The 21,503-nt window shown below is 28.9% G+C and overlaps 2 protein-coding genes and 1 long non-coding RNA gene across 3 annotated transcripts; 2 read left to right on the top strand and 1 right to left on the bottom strand.

The window, feature by feature from the left end:
• Positions 1-11,551: 11,551 nt before the first annotated feature.
• On the top strand, positions 11,552-12,664 carry LOC117906017. The gene is made up of 3 exons (XR_004649760.1): positions 11,552-11,690; positions 11,825-11,913; positions 12,538-12,664. It is a non-coding gene; the product is annotated as an uncharacterized LOC117906017 (long non-coding RNA).
• Positions 12,665-12,907: 243 nt separating this feature from the next.
• LOC117907534 lies at positions 12,908-15,002 on the top strand. Its single transcript, XM_034821100.1, has 2 exons — positions 12,908-13,205; positions 14,092-15,002. The coding sequence occupies exons 1-2, from the start codon at positions 12,908-12,910 to the stop codon at positions 15,000-15,002; spliced, it is 1,209 nt and encodes a 402-aa protein (XP_034676991.1).
• A 1,475-nt stretch (positions 15,003-16,477) lies between these two features.
• Positions 16,478-19,063, bottom strand: LOC117907533. Its single transcript, XM_034821097.1, has 6 exons — positions 18,716-19,063; positions 18,381-18,620; positions 17,350-17,771; positions 17,175-17,259; positions 16,983-17,078; positions 16,478-16,879 (listed from the first exon to the last, which is right to left on the bottom strand). The coding sequence occupies exons 1-6, from the start codon at positions 19,061-19,063 to the stop codon at positions 16,478-16,480; spliced, it is 1,593 nt and encodes a 530-aa protein (XP_034676988.1).
• Between the last annotated feature and the right edge of the window lie 2,440 nt (positions 19,064-21,503).

Genomic DNA, 21,503 nt, shown 5'->3' with positions numbered 1-21,503 from the left:
AAGTTTGGACCTGTTAGGAATTATTTTTTCAAAATAATTACAATTTTTAAAAAATATATATTAAAACAAAGTTCTTATTTTTGTTATTTTTTAAAAATATTTTTTATTTGTGTTGTTGACTTGTTAAGTTGTCAATAATTAATTTAAATTAACAATTTAAACTATAAGTAATAAAAACATCTAAAACCTATACTTCATATAACCTTTTCTTATACATATCATTAATTAATAAGAAAACAAATTGATATATTTAACTTCATAGTTTTATAAATTACTTAAAAAATCTAAAACTTTTAAATAATCATGAATAATGTTTATCAAATTAAGTAACAATTAAATATAAGGTCTCATTGAAAATACCGTATTACTTATAACTTTGATTTGAGACCGAAACTAAAGTCGGGACATTAATTTCAAATAAACAAATTTAATTAAAAATTATTTATAAAATTTAAAATAGTTTTATTAAAACTACATATATGTAATGATTTTGCATATAATTACAAACTTGTTAAAAAAATAATGATTACAATTATATTAATGAAAATATAATTTTATCTTATTTGAACTTAAAGCATATCATAGAAAGCCAAAAATTGCTCGCCCATGGTAGCTCTTGAGGATGCCATACATACATAGACACACATAAATACCCACTCAACCACGAAATGTCAAATAATTTAAAATATCCTACAAAACACATAAAGCTAAAAACTAGTCATAGAGTCAAGAAATAGTCATACATGGAAATGAATAAATATGATATATTAAAACACACAATTAGGTGTTCGAGATTTATTAAGCATTTATGAATCAAACAACAATATATATTTTGAGACAAATCAAATGTCTCAAATCCACACATTACCATTCAAATGAGGAATTGTACACATACAATATTACAAATATAATGAAAATGATCTATCACAAGCATGCAATACATAAACAAGCCATGCAGTTTGCATAATTGAAGTCACAAAATCCAACTACCTTTCTATAGTGGATGAAGCTACATGTATCTATTTGACACTTTTCCAAGATACATCTCCTCCAACTATCATGATTATCATCCATGGATGCATAATCCAAGTATATATCTTGAGTGGGCTTTCTAAAAATTTAAAAATAGCTTTATTAAAACATAAATGAGATGATGTAGCTATATATATAAAATGTAATAGCTCTTATATATATTTATCTTATACTTTTAAAAATTTTAGATGTTAAAAATATTTTGATACATCAAATTTTAAAATAATTTTTAAAATCCATTTTTTTTTAGACAAGTTTTTTAAAAGTTGTCACCTTTTATGTTGGAGTGATTCTTGCTTTTTATTTTTAAAAGTCAAACTAAAATTGCATAATTTGCCTTTTTAACATGATGTTCCCTTAATTAAATTTTTAAAAAAAATCTTATTATAAGATGATAATGGATGGAAGGAATGACTAAAGAAACGAGGAGGTTCTTTCGGGACAAGGTCTACAGGTTTCGCTTCTGAAGGTCAATTAACGGTTATAAAATCAAAACAAGCACTGATGAAGGATTCATTTTAGTCCAAGCATCCCCAAATGGAAATTTTATAATGTAGGCACGTACGGAGCTTCATCTCCCACTGTTACACTTATCTAGTCAATAGAGAAAGCTGAAGTACATATGCTCCCAGTCGAGTAAAGAGAACATTCATAAGATGGGGCATCATACATAGTTGACCCCTTATTATAAAGCACGTAAGTGAAAGGTTGTTATGCCTTGATCTGATATTTTATTCCCACAGCATAATTCAGAAGAGCCTCCATCTCCTGCTGGCTGATGTGCTGATCTCCATCCGTATCAGCTTTGCCCATTGCTCTCCATGCTCTAAACCCAGGATTACGTGACTGCAGATCGTCGAAGCCCTTTTTCAGCTCTTCCTTGCTCAGCAATTTGTCGCCGTTTTTGTCATGTTGTTTGAAGAATTCATGTAACTGCTGCTTAGTGTAGGGAACACTTGTGGACTTGCTGTCTTCAGGGTTGGGAAAATGGTAACTCCAATGACGAGGCATGTTTTTCAAGGGACTACTTTGGAGGATTCAATAGTGCTAGCTAGCTATCTGAAGAAGTGCGTGTGATCAGGAAACAAGGATATGTATGTATATATATAGACCTCGCTTTTGGTATTCCTCCATATGGACTATACTGTGGGCCATTTTATGATTCCAAATTATCTTTGATGGAATCGTGGAACTGTCTTCTTGTTCAAGGGTTCCAAGCATTTTTGTTAATAGAAACCGCACAAGATTCAGTTTTTAGATGGGTCCCTCTATAAAAATCTTATATTAATCCAATTTCAACATCCTTCGTCTTATTAATTTCCCAGGTGGAGCCTGCCAAAGTTCCTATCCTGTTATATATATATAGGGGCCAGGTCTCTTCTCATCAACTTGAATGAGAATGGATTCTCGACCTTTGAAGAATGGAATCAGCCAATTCCATGTGATACATGGCAGATCACATGGTGTGACACTTTCATTGTTAGGCGGTGGCCGCTTGATTAAATCACAAATTCTTGGACCTACAGGCCGGGTTGGGATTGAGGAGATTGGTCCGAATCAGAATCCATCAAACAAAAAGTTATGGGCCCAAAAACCAGGCGGTCCTTTGATTGTAACATCGAGGTATCTATACCCCAATACTGTCAAATGATTAAACATTAGCGTGTGTCATGGCGCATGGATCCTCTTTGGATTAGTTTTTTATAACACTTTTTCAAATTTCGTAATTTTTATTATTCTTTACTAATTTTACTGAAATAAATTATGAATTATAAAGATAAATCTCAATGATAGACTACACCTAAAAGGAGTGAATATGTATTTTTAAACAAATTCAAGAGATTGTTGATACATATCATCTTTTTTTAAAATTTATTGTAGTTCAAATTCTTCTATTCCAACAACTTTTTAATAGAAAATAAAAATTACAAATAAATATAAGTACAACAACACTCTTTTACCAATTTATAAATACAATTCACATGCAAATTAGTCAACATTCTCCAACCTAAATTCACGAAAATAATTAACTCCTTGATACATTTTCAATTATTACTTGATATCATGATCAAATTGAATAAAAAACTATCTAAGATCTCCAAAGGATGATTGAACTCATTTTTCATCATCCAACATATATGCCCAAGTGTCAATAAATGGAAATAAATAAATGAGGAGAATGAGAAAGAGACAATGACACTAGATTTTTATAGGAAAAATCTTTTAGAGATAAAAAAAAAAACAACGAGTCTATCAATGATTAAAAGCTTCCATTATGAAGAACAATCAATATGTAGAAAGATTTATCTAGCTCAAATCCATCAATCTTTCACGGATTACTTGGTTAACACTTTTTCACTTCAACAATATGTCTTTTCTTTTGGATCGTACTTGGAGTCCACATCAAACTTGATCTCAACTTCTTCTTGAATTCATAAAAGAAGAATATGAGTTTTCACCTAAACCTAAACAAATGAGAAAATGAAGATGAATGAATGATATGAATCAACCTTTTTTCTTTTTTAATAAAATTCAATTGATAAACGATTTGAAAATCAAGATAATTAAGAAGGATTTTCTTAGAAACCAAACATTCTCAATTTTGATTGAAGAAAGAGAACTCAAGGAGAAACAAAAATGGTTGTTGGTGTCTCTACCCTCAAACATTTGGATTCAATATGAAAAGAAACCCTTAATCTAATAACTCAAAGAAAATCCAGCAAAAGATTGATTAATCTTACTTAAATTTGGATTAATCCTATAATATGGTACATAGACACTTGATAAAAATTGTTACACTAGCCTCCTCAAGTCTTTAAAAAAGTAATGTAAGAAAAACAACAATTTGAAAAGCTTTAGTTGATTCAATTTTATCAATCAACAACCTTAAATACATATTTTGACTTTTAAGCAATTTCAACATCTTCATCTTCATTAGGCAAGTAATCCAAGGAAAGATTTGAAAAACCCGATTTAGAAGACACAAGAATTTTTGTCTAAAATTGTCAACCTGACTAAAACACTCATAACCCGTTTAAAACTTACAACTTCAAAATCCAAAAAAAAAAAAAAAAATATCCCTTATTGGGTCTTAATATTCCTAAACCCTACTTCACCTATTATACATTGATTGACATGATTTTAATATATTAAAGTCATAACAGGGACAATCGGTTTCATGCTCTTCAAGCACAGCATTGGTGTTGTATTTCAATGTTTTGTTATATTTATAACTCACATATGGTTACAATAGCTTAATCATTTTGATTCAAATATTAATTCACAACACCCATTAATTAATTAATGTAATTAAAAAATTAGTATGATTTAGTCTAATAACCTGTTTCCTACTATATGGATATTGTTTATTTTAAATTTAATGAGCCATCACAATTTTAAAGTAGAAAATATATAAAATATTATTTTTATCAAATATAATATACAAAGATATTATATTTTATTAAAAAACATTTTAAGATATTCAATTGGATATGTAATATCACATTAATATTTGATTTATTGAGTGGTTATTTGATTAAAGGGTCATCGAAAACCCACATTTGAAAATTTAACCCTTCATTTTTTTTTTATCTTATTTTGATAAAAAATATCCTTTTTTTTTTAAATAATCATTTCTTTTAAAACTACATATAAATACTTGAAATGATATAGGACATTTATGTCAAATATAGGTTATTTTTCAAGTAAAAACATGAAAAGGGTTAAGGCTTATTTATGAACTATTTTTAGAATAGTTTTTTATTTTTCAAAACAAAAAATACGTTTGATAATTAAAAATTATTTTCAGGTAACATCTTTTAGTTGTTTTATATTATTTTCATTTGTTTTTTTATGATTTTTTTAATAAATAATTATACAAATATGTAAAATGATTAAAAATAAAAAAATTTAGATATAAAAATTATTTTCAAAACATATTTTAAAATATTAAAAATAAACTAAAAACATTTTAAGTTTTCAAAATAGACTTGTATTCTATAAAAAATAGAGAATAATTTTTAAAAACTCTTATAAAAAACTATTCGGAATTATTTTCAAAAATAATTACCAAAAACACTTTTAAATTCATAAATATGAGGATCATTTCATTCCTTTTAATTAATTAATTCTTAAAAAAAGTGAAAAAAAAAATGGAATGAAAGACATGTTATATCCCAATGTTCAATATTTTTTAAAATTAAAACTATAATACAAGATGGAATCATGCAAAAGGAAACAACAGCGTGGAAAGAAAGAAAGAAAGCGTATGGTGGTATCCCCTTCTTATGTGGCCTTTACTGGCCAGATGTCTATTATTATGCTAAAAGTTAGGAGCCTAGGAAATAGGGCCATACCGCCCTGTTCATAGATTGGCTCGAATCTGAATCCGTCAACCATTAGAAATTGGGCCCAGAAGTCGACCCTGTGGTCTGCTTATCTTTAAGTCAGGGCATAAGAATCAGCACAAAAGTAGGAAGTGGAACCCATTTACCTCATCTTTTTCATTTAACATGGCTAAGAATATTATTTTACCACTTGCATAGTTGCATGGCGGAAGACAAGCCCGGCCCCCACTAAGATGCCATCGATGATTAATTCCTTGATGTTAGAAGTTGGTCTTCCTCTTTATTCGTAGGTCAAGGTGTTTTTTTTTCTCCATCATTTTTTCCTGATATCTAATGATCATAATCTAATAGTAAAAATACAAATGAAAGTCATGCATATAATACATCTTAATTGTTGACCAGATATTCAATCATGCAGTAAGGTTGAATATTTTAAATTATTTTTTTAAGGATTCTATATTTGACTTGTGAAACTTTTCTTAATAGCAAAATAACACCAAATACATTAATTAATCAACACAAAAATTGAATCTCTTGAGTCTGATTTTCTAAAAACAAATTTCAAAAGGGTAATAAATATAACATTTTAATGATTTGTTTATTATTATTCAAAATTTAATTTCTTATTTTTAATTAAATTTAGAACAATAAAAAATAAAATCCTTTTTTTCAAAAAAAAAAAAAAACATAGCAAGTGTATAGGCAATTATAGCCTTGATGTAGGCTATTAGAATCTTAAACTCTACTTGAGAAGTGTATTCCAAAAAAAAAAAATTTAAATTGTTAGTTAATGTTTTGTTGAACATAACATTATTTTAGAATTTGAAATATTTTTAACATATTTTTTTTATTTTATGTTTTTTAATATATTTTAAAAATAATTTTTTTTATTTAGTGCTTTATTTTTAATTATTTTTTAAAATAACTCATAAAAAATAAGTAAAAATAATTAAAAAAATATTCTCTAAAAAGCATTTTTGTTTTCTATTTTGAAGAGCAAAAAAGTGTGCTCTTTTCTAATAGTCAAGTATATTTCTTGTTTTTGTGTTTTGCAAAACAAAATATTATTTTAAAAATAGTTACCAAACATGGTCTTAAACTTTTACCCAGTATCACAATATGGCTTTGATTTGTAAATTTCAGTAGCTAAAGTAAAAGAGGAAGTTTTAGGGAAAAATGAAACAAAATATTTGGATGTTAGCATGTTTACTCATTCCTATTGAGGTTGTTTAGGTTAAATACACCTAACCATTGTTGGTTTGAAACTTCTTCAAACGCTTAGCCATTGATGTATGAGTCGAAATTGCATGAGGATTAATAGGCACGTGTGTAAATGAAAAGGTAAAACAAAAGGAAAAAGAACAATGGTCAGATTCGTGTCTTTAAGTCAGGGCAACACAACTTATTTGGAATCTTGCCCTTAGGCTAATGGCTATACATTCAGATATGTTAACAATCTTTCCGAATACTATTTATGATAACCTTGATTAGTCATTTTTGAAAAACCTCATTAGATTGAGACTAAAATGCATGGAAGGAAATAAATTTAGATCAAGCTAGAAAATGTGGACACAAAGAGGACTGGATCAATTATCTCAAGCCACAAATTTGATTCCAACACAATGCATAAAGTCATACTCGACGGTGTGGCCACTCAACTTCTTTTCTCAGTCAAAAGCTTCCTTCAAATTGGAAAAGAGATGCTTTCTCCAAAGGTGGGTCAGTCCCTTAAGGAAATGCAAGTGAATATAAATAAGAATATTTTTTAAATCAAATATGCATGGACCTTTGATTTTCTAGTCGTAGTGAGTCAAGGTGACAAGAAGATTGGTACAAGCTGGGGTCAATCACTCATTAGAAGGCAGCCTTTATAAACCCAAAGACTAAAGCATAAAAGAAATTTTTGTAAATGATATGTTGCCTCTTCTAACCTACAAATTAGTTTTTTTTTAAAAAAACAATACATTCATCAATCATAACAATTAGAACTTCTAGGGCATCCATCCATAGATGGATTGGATAAGAGTCATTGATTCTTATGCATTTGGATAAGAGTCATAAGAATCGGAAGAAAAGGTGGGTGGAACCCATTTACCCCCTCATCTTTTTTCTTCTAACATGGCTAAGAGCATATTTGCCACTTTCATGGTGGAGCGGATAAGTCCTTTACTTTTAAAGATGCCACGGAATATATAGAACGTGGGAAATGAGGGAGTTTTCTTTGATTTGTGTTGGAAAAATCACTACACCCAAATATAAGAAAAATAAATCACAACAACACTCGACCCAAACATAAAAAAATAAAATATAAGAAAATAGGGAAGATAAAATATTATTTGTATGATTCGATATAATTGTCCATATTATAGGAAAGGATGACTAAAACTAATTAACAACAAAAAATACTGATCAAATTTATTAATAAGCTTTGAGAATTCATAATTTATTAACTTTTTTTTGTTAGATGTCTTATTTTTATTTTATTTTATCCTTATTTTTTACCTTGTCTCTGTGAATTCTATATAAAATCAAATCGTAACAAATTGTAGAGGTAAAATGACATAGCAAAGGAAGGTAAAAGAAAAAATTAAGTGCAATAAAACTTGCTATTATTTGTAAATGTTGGTTAAATTTTGGTTTGATTTACACAAAATTCCAAAAACTAGAGTTATAAATTTCGGAAATATATTTTTCGTCATTTATATATATATTTTTTATTTCCTTTAAATCCTCTAAAAACTTCCCTTTGCCTACAAGTCTCAATCTTTTTTTGGAATTGACTTTTTTCTTTGTAAACTAATCTACATGACCAAGCATACCTAGTAAGACACATCATTTCATTTCAAAATGACACTAAAAATGGTAAAGTCATTGCCATACCAGTACAAGTTTACTCAAGTAGAAGGTTGCCAAGCCATGTTTAATTCACTCTCTCATGGTGTACACCATCGCCTTTATAAATTTGAAATTTGATGATACGAAGGTCATCCATGAGAGTAAAGACCTTCTTTTTAGCCTTTAAAATTATCTTTGATGGTGTTTTTAGAAATTATTTATGGTATAAAAAATGTTCTTGAATTTTTTTTTTTGAATATTTGGTAAATTTTAAAAAATATTTATGGTGAATTTTGGAGAGACAAGTGATTCACTCAATAATACTTTTAGGGAAACCACTTTTCTCAAAAGGACTTCAAATTAAAATACTGTTTGATAGTATTTTTAAAAAATATTTATAGCATAAAAAATGTTTTTAAGAAAAATCAAGACATGCAAAATTTTTAAAATTTTCAAAAATTACTTCTAATATTTCATAAACACTTGACAAGTAATTATTCTAAAAAACATGTCTTTAGCAAAAAAAAAATCACTAAAAATACTTTGAATATAAACAATATCAAACACGTTATTAGGTGATTGGTCAAATCAAACATATATCAACCTCGTATTAGCTTTTCATGATGAGTAAACTAATAATGTTTGCTAATTATTGTTGAAAACAGTTTTATGCTCTTCATAACAAAAAGAAATAAGAAAATATATTTGATAACCAAAAAACTGTTTTTTGTTTTCTATTTTTAAAAACAAAAAACATTCATATTTTCAAATAACATTTTTTTTTAATTATTTTCACTTGTTTTATAAAGTTATTTTAAAAAACAATTATACAAATATAGAGAATGATTAAAAATAAAGTATTAAATATAGAAGTTATTTTTAAAACATATTTAAAAAAACATTAAAGAGTTATTTTCATAGGAAAATAAACTTCTCTATATTTTCTTATTCTAAAATATAGGAATATTTAGTAGAATGGGATAATTTCAAATCTACAAGTTAGTTAAAAGATTATTAAAAAAAATATCTAAAAATAAAATTATATTTTGAAAATTAAACATATATTTCTCATAATAATTCAAAAATATATATATTTTTACTAATATTGAGTTGCATGTGGAGTATGAATTTTGTGTTCTACACATCAAACACCATAAGGATTTCACAAATAATTGTTGAAATTTTCTAGCAACATAAAGATATAATAGTATTATTTCCTTGGATGAATTCATTAAAATTCATATTACATGGGTCACCAACTTATGATGCCAAATAATATTTTATATTTAACTGTTTAGTAGGTCATTTATAATAGCATTTAATATGCTCCATCACTTAATAAAAAAAAGAGAATTCCATAATTCCAAGCCGCATATCACTTACAGATCTTGCTGGGGCTCCTTTTTAGACCATAGATCAAATCAACCACTAGTTTTCTTATCATAGTAGACAAACATGTTTCTGAATTTGTTTATTGTGAACAAAAGCTTGGTACGAATTAGAACTGGCCATGACACTACAAGTTGGTTTAGAAATAGGAAATGGTCCATTATTAAAAGTTATACCTAACACTATAAAAACTAAAGTATAAAAGAAATGTCTATAAATTTTAATTTTATGCTGAATATTTTTACCCAGCAAAACTTAATAAAAAGCTTATTAATCAATCTCAACAATTTAAACATCCTTGCAATTATTAATATTTTTCACAAAAAAATCAATCAATCCAGAAAAGAATCGAATTGAACAAAAACTCATCCATTCATTCATGTTCAAGTTCAACTGGATAAGAATCAAAGCCCAAAGTAGGACGATGGAAGTGGCAGCATTTGCCTCATCTTTTTTCATTTAACATGGCTAAGAGCATTATTTTTCCACATGCATGGTGTAAGACAAGTCCCCCACTTTTGGAGATGTCATCAATGATTAATTATGAAAGGGTTCTTAAATTTTTCCTAAATGTAAAAGAAGAAGATAGTGTATTATTATTATTATTATTATTATTATTATATTTATTATTATTGTTATTTAATGCATTCATTAAAATTCATATTAGATGGGTCGCCAACATATGGTGCCAATAATTTTTTATATTTAATAAATATAACCACGATTAATGATTTCTAATCATTATTTAGTAAAAAAAATATTAATAAAAATGATGATAAAATGTTTTAGAAAAAATCTCTAACAAATATACAGTTGAATATTTTAAATAATTTTTTAAAATAGATTTTTATGTTAAAGACAATATATCACCCCCCTATTTGGTTTGTAAAATTTTTCTTAATGAAAAATAGCATGAAATACAACAATATTTTAAAATAAATAAATTATTCAACATAAAAAAAAATGGAATATTTTGAATTAGCCATTTTTAAGGATAAATTTCAAAATGGAAATAAATATAAATTAATTTTTAATGATTATTCAATTTATTGTAAAATGTTTATTATTATTCAAAATTGAATTGTTATTTTTAATTAAATTGCTCAAAAATAAAATTTCATTTAAGAGAAAAATTGATATGATTTCATCTCCAACCATATCTTTAAAATATATATAGCACGTATATAATTTGTTATAGCATTATAGGATGCAGGATATCAAAATCCTAAACCTTTACTCTGTATCACAACATGCATTCGATTTAAATTTAAAGAAGGGTATCATCACGAAAAAATGAAAAAAAAAAAAAAAAAATGGATGTTAACATAGTTATAGACACATAACACCAATACTAGAAATTTTGGATTTTAGTTTAATATGTAAGAAAATGTTAGAAATTATAAGTCCAATTGAATTAATTTGAAATTTAGATGAACCCTTTATTATTGATAATAATTAGTACTCCATGAGCATTTTTTTGTTAAAAAAAAAATTAATTTATTAAGACTACATGAAGCAATCTTTTAAATATATTAGAGCAACAAAATTTGAAAGAAACATTTTCTCTAGCTTTCATGTTAGCATAAATGTGTGAATTCATATATTTATGGGTTTAATTACTTTTTTCTCATCAATATATGAGAATGAGAGAAAAACCTTTAATTAAAAAAAGATGAGGAGAAGTGGGAGGTTGCATGTCACCATGTTGTCTCGGTGACATGAATGCCAAAGCATTAAATACACAATCCCTCTAAATCGAAAAATGAACTCTCTCTCTCTCCAAAATGATCACAAGGGACAAAAGTCCCTCAATATTGTAAAACTAACCCCCCCACTTTTAATAGCCTCCAAAATGACCCGATTTGGCCAAAAATACCCCTTAGCTACATCAACTCCTTTTTCCCTCCCATTCTAATTTTATTTCCCTCCATTCACCTCTTTTTTTATTATTTCTTCCACTTTCTCATTTTTTTCATTTTCTCCTGTTATTCCGTTTCTCTCTTTTCAGTGCATTTCTTCAAGTCTCACACAGTTTCTCTTCAGATTTCTTCAACTTAAAGCGCTTTAAGTTGTGGTTGGATAAACAGTGTACGTTTATTTCTTATTTTTCCATATTTTTTTCTTTCATGTTTTATTTATTGAATATTTTCAAACATTTAATGAGATATAGTAAATATTTAATAAGTTTGAAATTGTTATAATTTTTTTAATATCATTTACAGCCATGAAAAAAGGGATTAAAAGAAGGAAACAATCAGCTTAAAAAGTGTAGTGTGGAGAAACATTGTCTATATGGAAAAATCAAATGATGGTAAGTAATAAAACTTATAGAATTTTATGATGGTTTTGGTATTGTTTGCATATTTGTGCTTTATATAGATGTAAATATATGTGTTAATAGGGTTTTGACATAATATATAAAGTTATTTTTTTTAGTTATATATCAAAACCTTATGGATATTAAGTTGAACTTGACGTGTGTTAAGTTGAACTTGAAGTAAGTTAAGATTGTATATAGTTATTTTATAATAACATTATATTATTGTTATTGTATTTAATTATACTCAATTTGAGTTGAATCATTTGCAAATTACCCTTGACATTAAATAAATTACAACATAACCAATCTTTTAGTAAATAAATATATTTTTATTGTTTAAAATAGTTTAGAGTTACAATGTCTGAATTTATTTAATAACTATATACATTGTATTTCTATATCATTATTGGTATTATTTGAGGTAGTAAAGATGATTAATAATGTTATTTATTTGTTGTTTATTAAAAAATAAATATGTGTAATGAAATAATATGTATTTAATAATGAATGAGTTTTAAATTAATACCTATTATTGGTGTTAATGCTATGATGTAACTAAACAATATTCTAATATTGTTTGTTGATGCCACTAATTGAATTATTCTGTTATTTCAGTGGTTGATGAAGTAGGAATAATGCTTTTATATGAAGGAGAATGGGTACGAGATGGAAATGTTTTCTATTTCGAAGGAAGTAAAGGTAAAGGCATTGAGATCTCGAAAACTATATCATATAAAGAGTTATTAGGGTTGTCCATCATATTCTGAAGCTAGATCCAACAAATTGTTTTCTTTCAATGAAGTATGTATTCAATGCCAACATACCCACAAGTCCTATACAACTAACTGATGATGGGGATGTGAAATTCTTTATTGGCTTAAATTGTACAAATGGTAAGCTGCCTGTTCCATTGTGCATCACAGTTGAAAAGAGAATTGATAATCACAATCAGAAATCAATTTGCAATTCTTATTTCGAATGTCATATGTCTTCTGAGATTGATAAAGAATTGAATGAGGACTCAATGTTGATGCATAAAAGTAGACACATTCATTGTGATTCAGTTGAAACTCTTACTGTTGATGGTGAAAATGGACCAAGATTTCAAAATGAGTCACTTGAAGGGTATAAAGTTCATGATTGGAACATGAATGAAACTGCAATTAATGAGGAGGATTATAGAATGAATACTAACCCTACTAGTGATAAGCAAGTGACCCAAATTGGTTCATTCAGAACTGGTTCAGCTCAGAGTGCAGAAATCTTGACCATGATTGATACAAGTGATGGTTCATACATGACAATCCCACTATAATCGAAGATGTAGCAAATGAAAGACAAAACATGATGCAACAACCTATAGTTAGTGGAATTAGTGATGACCATCTAGAAGAACACCAAATTTACTCAAGTAAGAAAGAATTACAAAGGAAGTTGTATATGATGGCTCTGAAAAGGAAGTTTGAGTTCAAAACAACTAAATCCACTACTAAGTTATTGCTTGTTGAATGTTTTGATAAAGAATGCAAGTGGCGAGTTCGTGCTACCAAGTTGGGGATTTCCAATATGTTTCAAATAATGAAATTCTATTCAACACACACTTGTCGGTTAGATATGATGTCTCGTGACAATCGACATGCAAGTAGTTGGTTGATTGGTGAGAGTATAAGAGAAACATATCAAGGGGTTGGTTGTGAATTTCGACCAAAAGACATTGTAGCAGACATTCGAAAGCAGTATGGCATTCAAATCAGTTATGATAAGGCGTGGAGAGCCAAAGAACTTGCTCTAGGTTCTATTAGGGGATCACCTGAGGAGTCTTATAACACTTTACCATCCTATTGCTATGTTTTAGAGCAAAAAAATCCTGATACCATTACTGATATAGTTACTGATTGTGATAATCAATTCAAATACTTTTTTATGTCGATTGGTGCATCTCTTGCTGGGTTTCGCACATCAATAAGGCCTGTGGTTGCAGTTGATAGGACATTTTTGAAAGCAAAGTACTTAGGGACTTTATTTATTGCAGCGTGTAAAGATGGCAACAATCAGATATACCCTTTAGCCTTTGGGATTGGTGATTCAGAAATGATGCCTCATGGGAGTGGTTTTTACAAAAACTACATGATGCACTTGGACACATTGATGATTTGTTTATGATATCAGATCGACATGGTAGCATTGAGAAAGTTGTACATAAAGTATTTCCCCATGCGAGGCATGGTGTCTGCACTTATCACGTTGGCCAAAATTTGAAAACAAAGTTCAAGAATCCTGCAATTCATAAGTTGTTCCATGATGCTGCCCATGCTTATCGTGTTTCAGAGTTTAATTTTATATTTGGGCAACTAGAGATGATTGACCCAAGAGCAGCAAGATATTTGATGGATATAGGTGTTGATCAATGGGCACGTTCATATTCTACCGGAAAAAGATATAATATCATGACGACAGGGATCGTTGAAAGCCTTAATGCTGTGTTGAAAAATGCTAGAGATCTTCCGGTTTTGCAATTGGTTGAAGAATTGAGAAACTTACTTCAAAAATGGTTTGTGACTCGTCAACAACAAGCAATGTCAATGTCAACTGAACTTACCATGTGGGCTGATGGAGAACTTCATTCTAGGTATAATATGTCAGCAACATATCTAGTGGAACCTATCAACTCCAAGGAGTGTAATGTTAACTATGTTGGCATTAGTGCTCAAGTGAATTTAGACACTCGTTCATGCACATGTCGACAATTTGATCTTGATCATATTCCATGTGCACATGCTATTGCTGCTTGTAGATTTTACAACATTTCATGTTACACTTTGTGCTCCAAGTATTTTATTACTAAAGCATTGTTATCTTCATATTCAGAGTGTATTTATCCAACTGGAAATGAAATAGATTGGGTAGTACCTAATCATATTCGTGACAAAGTTGTGTTACCACCTAAAACGAGACGCCCAACAGGAAGACCAAGGAAAGTAAGAATTCCTTCTGGTGGAGAGGGCAAGCGCACATCTCGTTGTAGTCGATGTGGTCAATATGGGCATAATCGGAAAACATGCAAACGACCAATCCCTTGATATCATGATAGCTTTGGCACTCTATGAACTTACATGGAATGAAAATTGTAATAGTGAGCTTTTTTGTTTTTTTGGTACCCATGTGAACAGAAATGTAAGTTACTTTTTTGTATAAGGTGATAGGATAAGCACATAAATGAATATTGTAATAATGATCCCCTTTTTTTGCATACCCATAGAAATGGAGATATTTGTTACTTTTGTACATATATGTTATGATGAGTTATGTATAAAGTATGAATGAAAATGACATGTTTATTCTCAAACTATGGACTCAACTGTTCTCAAACGTTTATTGATAAGGAACTTGACAATAGTTAAGTTCAGGTTTTGTCTGAAGACTGTAGACTTAACTACCTTCAAGTTTGTACATAAAACAACTTGACAATGGTTAAGTTCAGATTTTGTCTAAAGACCGTTGACTTAACTGCCTTCAAGTTGGTACATAAAACAACTTGACAATAGTTAAGTTCAGGTTTTGTCTAAAGACTGTGGACTTAACTACCTTCAAGTTTATGCATAAAACAACTTGACAATAGTTAAGTTCAGGTTTTTGTCTAAAGACTGTGGACTTAACTACCTTCAAGTTTGTACATAAAACAACTTGACAATAGTTAAGTTCAGGTTTTGTCTGAAGATTGTGAACTTAACTACCTTCAAGTTTGTTCATAAACCAACTTGACAATAGTTAAGTTCAGGTTTTGTCTGAAGATTGTGAACTTAACTACCTTCAAGTTTGTTCATAAAACAACTTGACAATAGTTAAGTTCAAGTTTTGTCTGAAGACTGTGGACTTAACTACCTTCAAGTTTGTTCATAAAATAACTTAACAATAGTTAAGTTCAAGTAAAAATGGCAATTGTAGACACAACTTCCTATTAGTCTATAGAAGATCAACTTGATACTTGTTAAGTCCAGATTAAATATGTTATTCTGGAATAGATTTCGACTTAATATCTATCAAGTTTGTTCACAGTTAACTTGATAGTAGTTAAGTTCATGTGTTCTATTAAGACTGTGGACTTAACTACCTTCAAGTTTGTACACATAACAACTTGACAACATTGAAGTTTAGTTTAAAAGGTCAATTGTATACATAACTATCGAACAACATTCATCAAAATATCCAAGTAGATATATCAACCTGTCCAACTACATTTATCAAAATGTCTAACTACATATATGAAGCTATCCAATTACATATAACAAACCATCCAACTACATTATCAAATGTGAAATATCAACATGAATTCATTACATAGGCAAGTATTTCATATAAAATAACTCTGCTGCCATCTTTTTCCCGAAACCAGTCCATTCATGCACTTGTTAATGACTTCAATGGATGGTTGTGCATCAAGTATTCAACATATTGATAACAAACATGCACAATCACCACTGCATGGTACACAGATAATCAATGTTAGGGCTATTATTAAAGATTAAGTGTATAAGTTATGAAAGTAAATTTAAGATCACTTACTCAGTTTCCTGTTGAGGAATATCTTGCAACCGTTCAATTTCCCATTCCTGGTAGTTAACTTTTGTGTCACCATGAAACCATAATATGCTATTGCATTCAATATATGTGGCAACAATTTGGCTAATGGTTTAATGGCAACTTGCAATCTTGCATTATTATTGATGCCCATCAATGAGTCATATACGTATATAATCCTTCGATGAAGATGGACAACTCCTAATACCCAGTGACTAGCCCAAACATTGATAGGGACATACACAATGTCAACATCAGGCCATTTGACAGAATAAAGAGACTGCAAACCATTGGTATAATCAATAAGGATGTCATTCTCTGGTAATTTGAATTGGTTCCACTTCTTGCCATGCTTAATCCATCTTGCTTGAGCATTTTGCTACATAGAATAAAGTTAACATACATAAATAAATAACCAAGATCATAAGATTCATTATTACAAAAAAATTAAAAATGATAACTAAAATTCAAACTACACATACCCAAAACATAGTATCCACTGTGGTAAACTTTTGGGAAAAAAGATGAGGATTTTCTATTCGCCGCTTCCGGAAAAAGAAGAAGGCAACATCAATGTGCTAACAATTACAATAAAGTAAATTAGTTATATTATTTGGTTGTAAGCTGAACATAATAATAAATAAAAATAAAAACAAAATGCATCATTTACAAACCGTGTCAGCAAGCCATGAACCATGATTAGACAGTGATTGAAACCATTTTTTATCTATATGCATGTAGTCAATGTCAATTGTGGACCTTTGACATAAAAAATAAAAAATAAAAACATTAGTAATTTTATAACTTATGAAGAACACAAATTTACAAGTATGGATGTATACAACTTACCCTTGGTCATCACTCATCCACTTTTGAAAGGACTCTAATGCTTCTTCAGAGATTGGATGCAAAGGATCAAATGAAGTTAATGGTTTCTCAATCTTTTTTCTTAGTTTCTTTCTCTTTGTGGGATCTGTAAAAGGGTGCTGCAAGATATGAGACTTTTTAATCTCACGCCTTCGCTTAAAAATGGCAGGAGATAGATGGTGAGGTATGACATATACTGAAAACTCGCCCGACATAGTTGGGGTACCAAACAACTTGGCAATATCAATAACTGGATCATCAATAGAGTAGTCATCTTTCAACTCTTTAGTCATGTGTTTTTCTGCAAGCTGAAGGTTTCTAGAAGCTTCCATATCAATGTTCACATCCATGGGAATGTCATTCCTCTCCACTTCATCATCTGTAACATCCTCAAAAATTCCAGTCTGGAAATCAAAGCCCATATTGTTATCATTTTCTTTTGTACTAGATTTTCTGAATCTAGTGTCATGCATACCATGTTCCTCATTCGAACTCTTAACCTAAAATTGCATACACCACCCAATAATAATAAATATGAGAAAACACAAATGTCAAAACATTGAAGTATTAGAAAATTTAAACAAGTAAACATGTCACTAACTTCTAATAAAAGTTGTTTCAATTCATCCATCTTCAAGTTGAGTCCTTCAATTTCTTTCTTTAGATGATTGAAATTTAACTCTGAGCTTTGTCTGAATTTCACAAACTCCATCCATAATTTCTGCACATATTGCACATAAATGAAATAAAAATTTAACACTTACAATATATAAAAAAAAAAATATATATATATATATATATATATATATATGACAAGTTTGTTCACTTTGAAATAACACACTTGTTAAATTTAGGTTTTTCATGATCCCTACAAACTTAACTTCCTTTAAGTTTATTTATAGTTAAGGTCAGGTTCCACATGTTAATTATGGAATGAACATCTTATATTAAATAAAGTACCAAAAAAAAAAATGCATGCGTTATTTATGATGGCTAAGTTTAGGCTAAGTTACCTCTATTGATGGGGCGACTGCATCATTTGTTGTTTCTTCTGCCATTGCAGCAGTAGCAGCAGCAACATATGCAGCAGTGTCAGATGAGCTTTTTTCATGCCTTAAGTCATCCTTCTTGGCATCTTGTGAGGCATTTGATTGGTGCAACATTTCTGCTGAAGCTCCTTGTTTATCTACATGTTTGTAATAGTCTTGTTGTTGCTCCTCTAAAGTGGGTGTTAGAAGCGAATGAAAAGTTAACTACAAAGTCCAAATCAAATATAATTATTAATAAACAACAATACAATAATATTTATAATTGCATTCTTAACATTTAAAGGTAAAGAATTACTTACATGAGGCTCTAGAAATACATTTTCAACCTCAGTAGACCTTGGAGCACTTGTTGCACTCCAATTTAATATTCGAGGATAACTCTCAGCTACATGAGTGGCATATTTCAATCCAATAAGTGGAATAGCCTCGTATGCCCAAACCTGGAATGCATATGGAAATCCAACAAGACTATATGCTTCAACTGCAGCTTCTCCCTTTGCTTTCTTTTTATCTTGGTATTTGGATACCCGGTTCTCCAAAGCTCTTTGCAAACCAAATAGTGCCCTCTCATAACAAATCCCCCTCCCCCCCCCCCATGGATACTTGTTAAAAGCCTCCAAATTATCAACCAAAGCAACCCATTCCATATCTATTAAATTTTTTCCTTCTTTCCCAAATAAAACATGCTCTAAAAAATACAAAAGTGCCAACTTTATCACCTCTTCATCTTCAAATTCTTTTTTTTTTTTTTTTTCTTATTCTTTTTCTTTTTCTTTTCCTCTCCTAAAGAAAGAAAAACTTTCTCCAACTCATCAGTACGCACCTTGTTTTCTCCTTTAAAGTATGTGTCCCTTATTCGTAATGATTTTTTATCACATTTTGTAATAGGACCAAAACTCAAGCCCGTAATCAATGCAAACTCTTCTTTACTAAATCTTAAGCCCTTTGACTTAATAAAATCCAAATTTCATTGTCTTTTTTGGTTTCACATTGACGTAACAACAATTGATGAACAATTTGGGCTGAAAATCTAAGTTCGGGAAGGAGTAAAAAATGACCAAAGCATGATTTTCTAAACATCTCCAATTGTGGTTCAGTCAATTTCTTCTTAATATTTTCAATGGCTACCAAGTGAGACAAACATGCAATTTTTCCAGGAAAGTACTCCTCTTTAGATATTTTAGATATAAAAGATAGGAGAGGAGGAGGAATGTCAATCTGCAAGATAATAACAAATTGTAAAAATATTAATATAAATTGAGCAAAATTATATTACCAAACTTATCCAACTATGTTAAATCCATCATTTTGTATTACTTCTTAACATAGACTTTATTTTCCCCATAATTTAAGGATGTCATGTCAAATGCTAATATTCTAAAGATATTATTTTACTAATGCAATTGAAGCTATTATATTTTACTAAGTTGTAGCTACAAAAAATTGGAGACATTATTCTAGTGTTTATTCAAATTTGAAACAAAACAAAACCATTTTGAAATTGCAACCTGTTGACAATGAACTTGATAGCAGTTAAGTTCAGTTTTTTCTTAACATATATATTTAAATCAAAATTCTAAATATTTGGATAAAATAATTTCATAAAAATTATATTCAAATACGTTATAAATTCATAACAAATAACTTCATTACACAAAATTTCAAAACTTTTTTATGGTAAACTTGATAGTAGTTAAGTTTAGTTTTTTCTAATCATTCAAATATTGCTTTAAACCTTGGACTATAACCTCACTGAGAAAATTTCCAACAATTAGATTATCAATTCATGAAAAATAAATTCATAAAAAAAAAAAAATCTATTAAAAATGATAAAATTAAAAAAAAAATTAAAAATCAAAATTTCAAGTAGAAAATTAATGCTTACTGAATCAGTTGATTTCTTCTCATTTTCTAATGACGATGACAAGGTTTCAAAACCTGGCTCTCTTTCACTTCTCTTTTTTCCCAAAATTTTATACCTCTTCTGTTTCGTATTTTTCATCACCGAATTTTTTTCTTCCTCCATTTTCATGAACTGAATCAACACACAATATCAGAAAGATGAAAAATAGGGTTTGATTAAAAAAAAAATAATAAGAAGAACCAAAATAAGATATTTAGGGTTTCTTCTCATTTCATAGATGAAGATTCACATATACAGTTCGAAAAACTAAAATCAAATAATGAAACAGTGAAACTTACTTTCTGTTTTTTCTTTGTATTGTGTTGCCTTTTTGTTCTCTTGCAATAAACGAAAAAATCCTTCGTGATTTCTTTCTCGCAGGCTAACAGATGGAACAAATGGGTTTGCAGGGTAAGGAAGAGACACAACACAAGAGAAGGGTAAGGAAGAGACACAAAACGAGAAAATTGGAGTTGGAGGGAAAAAGGGCTGAAAAATGGGGTATTTTTGTCCGAATTAGGTCATTTTTGAGACTTAAATAAGTAAAGGGTTAGTTTTGCAATATTGAGGGATTTTTGTCCCTTTTAATCGGTTATCCCAAGCATTAAATACACAATCCCTCTAAATCGAAAAATGAACGAACTCTCTCTCTCTCTCTCCTCTCTCTCTCTCTCTCTCTCTCTCTCTATATATATATATATATATATATATATATAATATATATATATATATATATATAATATGTTTTCACATCTCAAAATGAAGTTCTAGCTCTCTTTTTAATTTTATATATGCAAGTTTGTCTAAAAATTATTAAAAAAAAATCTAAAAATGAAATTATATTTTGAGAATTAAACATATATTTTCCATAATAATCCAAACAACTAATTTTTTTTTAGTATTTGAGATATTTATAAATGTTGAAAATCATTGAGATATAAAATGTTTTCACATCTCAAAATGAAGTACTAGCTCTCTTTTAAACTTTTTGATCTTTTCTTATTCTAAAATATAGGAATATTTTTTTATTAAAATAAATTTATATATGCAAGTTTGTCTAAAAATTATTTAAAAAAATTCTAAAAATGAAATTATATTTTGAGAATTAAACATATATTTTCCATAATATCGTCCGAGAATCATATTAAAAGGGCAGTCCAAGGATCCATGAGCATTATTTTAAA

The sequence above is a fragment of the Vitis riparia genome, chromosome 18, assembly GCF_004353265.1.
Source record: "Vitis riparia cultivar Riparia Gloire de Montpellier isolate 1030 chromosome 18, EGFV_Vit.rip_1.0, whole genome shotgun sequence".
Lineage (NCBI taxonomy): Eukaryota > Viridiplantae > Streptophyta > Magnoliopsida > Vitales > Vitaceae > Vitis > Vitis riparia.
The sequence above is the reverse complement of the archived record's forward strand: the minus strand, read 5'-3'. Positions and strand labels throughout refer to the sequence as shown.

Coding starts and splice junctions, on each gene's coding strand:
- LOC117907533 (XM_034821097.1), bottom strand. CDS start 19,063: ATGGAATGGGTTGCTTTGGTTGATAATTTGGAGGCTTTTAACAAGTAT. Junction 17,772..18,380: donor CAGTCGCCCCATCAATAGAG/GTAACTTAGCCT, acceptor TTTGATTTCCAG/ACTGGAATTTTTGAGGATGT. Junction 17,260..17,349: donor TGGATGAGTGATGACCAAGG/GTAAGTTGTATA, acceptor TTTATGTCAAAG/GTCCACAATTGACATTGACT.
- LOC117907534 (XM_034821100.1), top strand. CDS start 12,908: ATGTCTTCTGAGATTGATAAAGAATTGAATGAGGACTCAATGTTGATG. Junction 13,206..14,091: donor CTTGACCATGATTGATACAA/GTGATGGTTCAT, acceptor TTATGATATCAG/ATCGACATGGTAGCATTGAG.